General features: G+C 34.0%; 1 protein-coding gene across 2 annotated transcripts; it reads left to right on the plus strand.

Moving 5' to 3' along the window:
• The first annotated feature begins 137 nt into the window (after nt 1-137).
• LOC143722269 (uncharacterized) lies at nt 138-8,952 on the plus strand. 2 transcript variants are annotated; one of them, XM_077213577.1, is made up of 7 exons: nt 138-560; nt 2,434-2,524; nt 2,659-2,761; nt 2,879-4,296; nt 7,563-7,696; nt 7,782-7,899; nt 7,982-8,952. In XM_077213577.1, exons 4-7 carry the CDS (start codon nt 4,035-4,037, stop codon nt 8,545-8,547), a joined length of 1,080 nt encoding a protein of 359 aa, XP_077069692.1. In that variant the 5' UTR covers nt 138-560; nt 2,434-2,524; nt 2,659-2,761; nt 2,879-4,034; the 3' UTR covers nt 8,548-8,952. The 2 variants fall into 2 exon arrangements, with proteins under 2 accessions (XP_077069692.1, XP_077069693.1); XM_077213578.1 differs by lacking the exons at nt 7,563-7,696; nt 7,782-7,899; nt 7,982-8,952 and having other exon boundaries at nt 2,879-3,760.
• The last annotated feature ends 600 nt before the right edge of the window (nt 8,953-9,552 follow it).

A 9,552-nucleotide genomic window follows, 5' to 3' on the forward strand; every position in this document is an offset into this window, starting at 1 on the left:
CAATTTATCCACGACATTTACATGATTTGGAAGACAAACGTTTTCTCTATGGACGTAAAAAGCACGTTACATCAGCAGTAAATAATCCAAAGTTCGAAACTCTCCACTTCAGTAGACGGCGCTAGTGAGCCATATTTAGATAAACCAATCACACTAATCTACACACGTACAAGAAATAGTAGGAAAGGGAACCACACTGTTGAACCATTTTAGTCATTACTATTAAGTCAATGTATATATAAAAAATATTTTTATTTTAGATGCAAATTAAGTATATCTGCAAAAAAAAAAAAAAAAAACTCTCCATTCGAGAGTTCTAATTCGAAATATTAGAAGATGTTGTCCACTCTGTCCTCTTTTCAGAGTCAGTTATCTTCCATCATGGAAACACTGGTGCAAACAGCTGTACTGGAGATCAGCAGACTGGTGGATGTGGAGTGTGAAGTGTTGCTGTCGGAGCTCACCCGCAGCCGCAGTGAAATCTGCTCACTGAGAAACACACTGAGCTCGACCGAGGACACTGGACAAACACTCACACAGAGTTTCACGTGTGTCAAGAGGTACGCTTTTGATTCGGTATTTATGATGCATGAAATTGTATATACTTCATAAAGCACATGTATGCAATCATATAGTACCGGTTTGGACACATTACTATTTGAATGTTTTTGAAAGAAGTATCTTATGCTCATCAAGCCTGTATTTATTTGATCAAAAGTACATAAAAGAAACAGTCATATTGTTAAATATTATTATGTGAATAAAATAAAATGTAATTTATTTCTGTGATGGAAATCAGATTTTTTAGCATCATTACTCCAGTCTTCAGTGTCACATGATCCTTCAGAAATCATTCTAATGATTATTTATCAATGTTGGAAATAGTTGTGCTGCTTAATATATGTTTTTTACAACCTGTGAATCTTATTTCAGGATTCTTTGATAAATAAAAAGTTTTAAAAAAAAGAACAGCATTTATTTGAAATATAAATCTTTCACTACCGTTTAAAAGTTTGGGGTCAGTCATTTTTTCTTTCTTTTTTAAAAAGAAAATAATACTTTTATTCAGCAAGGTGTTAAATTGATAAAAAGTGCTAGTAAAGATTAATTTAGTTAGAAAAGATTTTTAATAAATGTTGTTCTTTTTAACTTTCTATTCATCAAAAAAGTATCACAGGTTATAAGCAGCTCAACTGTTTCCTACATTGATAATAAATCATCATATATTATTAGAATGATTTCTGAAGGATCATGTGACACTGAAGACTGGAGTAATGATGCTGAAAATTCAGCTTTGCATCACAGAAATAAATTATATATTAAAGTATATTAAAATAGAAAACCATTATTTTAAATTGTAATAATATTTCACAATATTACTGTTTTTTCTGTATTTTTGGTCAAATAAATAAGAGACTTCTTACAAAAACACTAAAAATAGTAATGTTTCCAAACTTTTGACCGTTACTGAATATGCAGCTCGACTGATCTATACAGTATAACCAGGGTTGGTTATACTGCAGTCAAATTACATGATGAAATTAGTAACTAATTAGTCATTGTAATTACATCACAGATTTTAGGTAATATAATCTTTTTTATTACTTTTTAGATTACTTTTGTAATCTCATTTATATTGATAAACTCATTAATAAACTCATTTATCACATTGATCATAATAAAACAGTTCAACACAAATAGATGTGACCATTAACAGATTATAGCCAACTGACTAGTGGTTGGTCTGTATGTGCAATTTCCCCCTTCGAAATAAAACTTGAACCTACTTTCCGAACGTATAAAAAAAATGTAGCGGAATAAAATGTTTTAGAGATAGAAAATATTAATTAAGGAAAATCAATAAATTATGAACAATTTATTGCCATTGTGTGAATAACATGTAATCATAAAAAAGTACGGTAACTGCAATCTGATTATGAGACTTTTAAAACAATGTAATTACAGGCACTTTTACTTTGGAATCTGATTACGTAATTCATATTATCTAATCAGTTACTACCCAGCAGTGTAAAAAACATATATATATCTCATGTCCATGGATCATACTAATCAATTTTTTTGGTAAAACTTTATTTTACAGTGTCCTTGTTACACGTTAAATTCAATTCAGTTCAAAAACTTTATTGTCCATCCCCACAAGGGTAGAAAATTGTTTTTGGACAAAGGCTCGACAAACAATACAAAAAAAGTTAAATGTATTTACTATGTAATAACAAAAAATTATGCATATTACATGCAACTAACCCTAAACCAAACCTTAAACCTAACCCTAACCGTAGAGTAAGTACATGTAGTTAGTATATATATATATATATATATATATATATATATATATATATATATATATATATATATATATATATATATATACCTTAAAATAAAGTGTAACCCTTTTTTAATTTATTTATTCAGTGAATATGCCCAAGAAGAGCTGCAGAATCATTTGAACCGGTGTAGCAATGAGCTTTTTAGAGACAGTCCAACAGTAATTCAGCAAGACCAAGTAAGTTCTCTTCATTATGTAAATATCCACATGTATTTCCTGTTAATATTTTGAGTACAATAGCTGATGAAAATGTAATGTTTCTGTATATATTATATAAATATAAGATATAATGTGATGTCAAAATGTCAAAGGACAGTCCACAGCAGAAGTGTGAGGTCAACCAGCCAATAGGTATGATAAAGCAGGAGCTACATGAAGTAGATGTTTGGATTGGTCAAGACAACAGTGAAGTGGGTAAGAGCGAAACTAACTGTTGTATAATGGTGTATAATATTAATAACAAATGCTTGTGAATAATTTGTAACTTCCTTCCATCTGCAGTACACTTATATCACTTTCACTTCACCATAGGAACCCACTGCAGTGAAGCCGTGAGCCTGTCACCCACCAAGGACGTTCGCAAAATTGTCCCTTGTGTTGACAGAAAGCATAGAGAAAATGCAGCTGCAAGAGTCCCGTCTAAATCAGAATCACTGAACAAAAACACCTCACCTGAAGAAATGATGGTGAACCAGCCGTTGTCTGAGAAACGCACATCTGAATCTGAAAACACTTTACTTAGTCACACACAGAGTTTGAGTGCATTAAAGTCCACAAGAACATGTGGTGCCAATACTATGTCAGGGGACAAGCGGTTTGTTTGCACCTACTGTTCAAAGCGGTTCAGGTGTTTTAGTCAACTTACAATACATCAGCGGAGCCACACAGGTGAGAAGCCCTACAGGTGCACACTTTGTGGAAAGAGGTACATTCAGAAAGGACACTTGTACACCCACCAGCGCACCCATACCGGAGAGAAGCCGTATCGATGCCCGCTCTGTGGAAAAGGCTTTATTCAGAAATGCACTCGTGACATGCATCTGCGAAGTCACACCGGAGAAAAACCCTACACCTGTATTAAATGTGGGAAAGGGTTCACAACGAAGTTTAATCTTAACAAACACCTGTCTTGTCAGTCTTGCAACAACGTCAGTTAATGAATGACAATGAGCTTGAGGAAAGTGTGCTCTTGATTGACATTGGTTTTATACTCCGCATTGGTTTGAGCTAGATGGTAGATAATTTAAAAAAATGTACAGCTTTTGTATAATTCATGTTATCAGATAAGCAAAACATGTTCAAAAATAATGAAACTTGTTTTATTTATTTATTATTTTTATTTGTTTTACTTTAAAAAGACCTTGAGCATATTTAAAAAAAAAAATTCAGAAGGCAAGTAAATTGGAAAAACAACTTTGATATCCTGTCATCATTTCAAATTACACAGTTTCCATGAATCTGTTATTCTTTTCGTGTTATTATGTATACAATGAATCGATGTTATTCTGAAAACAAGCTTTACTACACGTTGCTTTACGGTAATTCATCCCATAATCCTTTTCGGTCACATGCTATTTATGGTTTGTTTCTACAAAAAGGCAGTGGAGAATATAGCGACAGTGTCTTTCTAGATGAAGAAACGGCTATATTAAGAATTTTCTTGTAACGTTAAAGATTCCCGTAAACAATGGACATCATGAATACCGCCGATTTTCAGACGCAGTTAACATCGATAATGGAAATTATGGCGAGAACCGCTGTTGTTGAAATAAGCAAACTTTTTGAGGAGAATTCGTTGCTGCTGCGTTTAGAGATTTCACGATGTACAAACGAAAATGAATCTCTGAAAAAGAAATGTCATTTTCTGGAGAGTGAACTTCAGTCTGCTCGGAAAACCGCTAGAAACATGAAGGAAACAGAAGCTCCATTCTGCCATCCGGGACTTAGAGGTGATTTATAAAGCTAGTGTTAAAAACAGACTGATACCGTGAATTTTGTCTTAATTAAATGAGAAATCTGAAGTTACATGATGATGAGATTCTGAATTAAATATCTGAGCTGGTAAACTGAACGCTGTATGTCAATGCTTTCCAAAAAAATGATCTCTGTGCCCTTGAGAAATGTTTGCGGACTTTCATGTCCATTTAATGTGTGTCCTGGTTGTTCTTTGGAAAAGGTTTCGGTTCCCTTGAGTTATTATTGGTTATTTACAGCTAAGTGGACATGGTTTGATAGATTGGCTCTGTTAATTCTGTAATGCACAAACTTGAAAATAAGGCCTTTGTTTTAGTTGAAGGGATAGCCTAGTTCACCCCAAAATGAAAGTCATTTACCCACCCTCAAATTATTCTAAGCCTGCATACAAATTCTTTATTGTATAGAGCCTACAATATATATACAATTCTTATATATACAATTCTTTATTGTATATATAATATACAATAAAGAATTTTATGCTGGTTTAGAATAACTTAATGTTATTCTAAATGACTTTCATTTTTGGGTGAACTATCCCTTTAACTAAAACAAAGGCCTTATTTTCAAGTTCGTGCATTACAGAATATATATATATATATATATATATATATATATATATATATATATATATATATATATGTTATGTATGTGTGTGTGTGTGTGTGTGTGTGTTAATTGTTTAAAACAAAAGAAGATATTTTGAAGATATGGGTAAGCAAACAGTTTTCTAGTCCCTATTGACTGCCATAGTATTTTTTTATATACTATGGAAGTCAATGGGGACCTGTACGTTATGTCATCATTTACTCACCCTCATGTCATCCCAAACCCGTAAGAATTTTGTTCATCTTCAGAACACAAATGAAGCTCTTTTTGATGAAATCTGAGAGCTTTCTGTCCCTTCATTAACAGCTACGCAATTACCACTTTGAAACGTCAAGAAATTCATAAAGAGCTTGTAAAACTAATCCACGTTAATCAAAATTTCTGAAGAGACACAATCGCTTTATTCACAGAACAGATTGAATTTAGGCTTTTAGTCACATATGATGACTAGGGCTGGGTATCATAACAAAATGTTCGATACCGATACCGATACCTTGACTTCGATACCTTTTTTCGATACCAATTTTATCAATATAACATTACTTAAAAAAAAACTTTTATTTTTTCAGTTTGTTGACTTTTTTACACTCATATTTTGAGTCTGTAAAAAAGCACCAATGCTAAAGTTTTCTATGTTTCCTAATCATTTCACAACATGTATTCTTTACTTCAATGAGCTCATTGTTTCTGCCTTAACTTAATGCATTGTTTAACAATGAAACTGAATGAAAATTAATAGAAATGCATTACACACAGTCACCCCTGATAACAGATCACTCTAAATTGTAATTTAGACACGTGCATTTTCTGTAAAGCTCCTTTGAAACGATATGTATTGTGAAAATGCTATACAAATAAATGTGAATTGAATTAACTATAGGCTACTGGGGTGCGGGATATATGCCTCGCGCTCAGCACACATGAAGCTTGCGCAAAGCACTGGCAAAAGTAGCCTAATGATTATGGATGTGTCGGGAAACGATAGCAAGGAGATATTTTAATAGTTTATTAATGAACAAGTGTTTACTAAACGTGTTGGCTGCAAAGATGATTATTGCGAATTTGCGATGCTGACTCGTCATCCCTGCAGTAGTGAACGCGCGCGCGCCTATATGGATTAGGTGATCAAATTATTTATTTCTAATTGTTTCGTTTAAAAGTAGACATATTTTGAACATATATGGAACTTATTTCTCATGTCTGTGAGGCAAGTATCCTATACGCTGAGTTGTGGTTTATATGTGACGCGCTCCAGTTCTTGTAGTCGAAGGCGGATAAACTTTCTACTCTCGAGTGTATTCTGTGCGCTTTTAAGTGCCTTATCAGATTTACCGTGTTGCCGGTCTTGGCAGCAATTATCTTGTCGAAAATATTGCATCGTGTGCTTATGTCATCGAGTCGGGTACATAGGTACACTTTTGATCATTTCCTCATATTTTCTATCTATCTGGGTTGGACGCTTACACACACAAACACACACACTACAGCCTCATGTGCGACGAGCCAAGTCTCTGGGCATCCGCGTAAACTAGTGTTTTTCCGCCACAGCCAATCATGCTGCATGTTTATTGTTTCACTGACGTTGACGAGATTAACTACTTAGGTACCGAAACTTGGTAGGCTACCGAAAAACAAGACATGTTTCGATACCCGGTAGTATCGAGGCAATTCGGTCGGTACCTAAAAAGTACCGAACTCGTTACACAGCCCTAATGATGACAGAATTTTCATTTTTGGGTGCACTATCCTTTTAAGGCTTTGTTGTATTTGTTTTTCATCGAAATATCTGCCAAATACCTATTCATCGTCATTACATTTGGATAAAATAAAAAAGTACTGAAATATTTTCTTAAATAAAATCCTTTCTTCAATTTGTGTTTTTTGTACATTATTATTATTAGGCCTATTTTTTTGTTAGAAAATACTGAAATTGTCCCTCACTTTTTGTTTAGGTTTGTTATGCCGTGTATTTCTCCCCTTTAAAAATAAATGGCATCTAGCATCATGGAGCTCAACTTTATTTTCTTTTAATCATTAAGTTGTTTCTTAGGATTTGGATTGATGTGATATTTGCTTACGAGGCATCTATTAGTCAATTGCCCCCTGACATTTAACCCCAAAACATTTGGAATAGATTTGCCACAATAGCCTACATGCTGTAAAAGAAAGTATTGTAAGAGGAAATTACGAGGATGTTGAAGATCTCGATGAAGAAGACAAAGTACGTGACGCACCTTGGGTTCAAAGGAGTAGGGATTGAACTTTCTAAACTAAAACAGTTAAAATATACAGTACTACCCCTGATGTAAATGAAGTTACTCCTGTTGTAAAGGCTGCTATCTATATGTTAATGAACTTCAGACAGCCAATTGTCTCAAATATATCTCAGATGGTCCCCCACCGCTCTCATTCTGCAGTTGATGGCCATTTGTTTAAGATCTGATCTCCAGAAATGGTGCAAAAGTTCTTTGGGTTGATCTATTCCAAATTGATTGTGACTGGGTTGAAATATTGTTATATTTTAAGACTAAAATCAGGTTATTTTTTTTGACCTGTGTTTGGTAAATAAGATTTCTTAGTGGCTACCTTTTTTAAATTTAATTTTACTTTTAAATGCCTAAATGTTCAACAGACACTGGACATCGTCCCACAATCGACAATGTCTTCGGCAAGGACTGGTGCATGAATCTCTGGAGACACCAGGAGTCAAATGTTGGTGAGCAGGAGGACGACACACACCTGGACTCTTCAACCATCACAGAAGAGGTTGGTCTTACGTACTGCTGAATATGAACTTAAAAACAATCATAACACAGCTTATCAGCTCCCGCTTTTATTTCCAACCCTTTAGCCAGTAAATTTGCTGGATGAAGAACCAGATGTAATTTTGATAAAAGAAGAGATGCTGAAGATTGACGATTGCTCTGGGAAAAATAAACCTGAGGCAGACCAAATGAGCAGTTTGAGAGGTTTGTGGAGAAAGAACTTAAGAGCAGCTGCTATTAACTCTTATTATATTCAGATGTTCATGTGTCGTTTATTGAATTACAGGTCCAGCAATGACCAGTGATGAGAGATGTGTTGCCCAGAGCTCTGAGGATTTTATCACATACACCGTACCTTCAGATGAGCAAATCCAATCGAACGTGCAACAGCCGCAAGCCGAAGAACAAGCTCTTGAAGGAACTATTTCGACACATGGAGACTGTACAACAGGGTCAGATTTGAGTGCTGATGTTGAACTTTTTCCAAATCACCAGAATTTCAACCAGATTTTTACACAAAAGAAGAAATTTAATTGTGTGTTCTGTGGGAGAAGCTTTGCATATTTAAGCCATATGAAAAAACACATGCGGACACACTCCGGAGAAAAACCTTATGTCTGTACAGTTTGTGGTCGAAGGTTTGCTCAAAAAATATATCTCACAACTCACGAGCGCACTCATTCTGGCGAGAGGCCGTTCACATGCATGGAGTGTGGAAAGAGTTTTTCTCAAAAATCTTCTCTTAACGTTCACCTCCGAAGCCACACTGGAGAAAAGCCATTCAGCTGTTTAGAATGTGGTAAAAGATACGCGTACAAAACTGCTCTTAAATCACACCGATGTGTTAGTTAGAAGAGAAATGAATTGTTACTGAGTAACTTTTCGTATGAAACTACTGCCGAGGGCTGCGTTTTGTGAGCTAAGTTGATCGTAGAGACCATATGATGCTTTTGGGAAATTCAGCTTAGGTCATTATATTATATGTTTGTTGAACAGAAGGATAAACATGAATCTATTGGAAAAAAAATGCTGATAGCTTGTTCGTGAACATTGTGAAATGTTTTCTTGTGTCCCGTTTTCTGCTGCTTTTGGAGAACAAGAACTGCGTATTTATTGCTGTAACTTTTTGATAACTAACTTTGATAACTTAATAACTTTTTTTTGCAGTCCCTTAAGTATTTCACATTTTTTTCTTAATAAAATGTCTCTTTTTAATAAATGTGGTAGTATTTTCACAAACAAGTGAAAATAAGATGATCAACTGTTTAAGGGTGTTTTTCAATTGATGCATTAAGTACAAAATCACACACGCACACACACACACAAATCATGCGTTTCAACTAGAAAATGCCTTTCACAATCAAATTCATATTAAACTTTTCAATTTCACATTAAACTTTTGCTAACACTAAGTTTTAATTTGTTAATATTAGTTTTATTTACACTAGTTAACATGAACTAACATTGAACAATACGTCTACAGCGTATATTAATCTTAGTAATAATTAAGTTAATAATTAACATTTACTAATACATTTTTAAGATCAAAAGTTCCATCTTTTGGTTAAAATGCGCTGTGATCAAGATGTAATTCTTATAATGAAAGATGTTATTTATTTATAATGAAAATTCTCATTCACAGACAAAAATGGTCTAATTAATCTTTGTGTCCTCTAACTTTTCTTTTTGAATTCAACTCCTAATCTCACCCCCAAACTTGTGCACAATAACAAAAAAGTTAGATTTTTTAAGCTTTATAAGAATTTAAGGTAAGTTGCTTATTAGCCTGCATATTACTAGGGTATTGGCTGTTTATTAATACATATAAAGCACATATTAATGCCTTATTCTGCATCC

This window comes from Siphateles boraxobius, unplaced genomic scaffold, assembly GCF_051911475.1.
Source record: "Siphateles boraxobius isolate OS27281-9 unplaced genomic scaffold, OSU_SipBor_1 66, whole genome shotgun sequence".
Classification (NCBI taxonomy): Eukaryota; Metazoa; Chordata; class Actinopteri; order Cypriniformes; family Leuciscidae; genus Siphateles; species Siphateles boraxobius.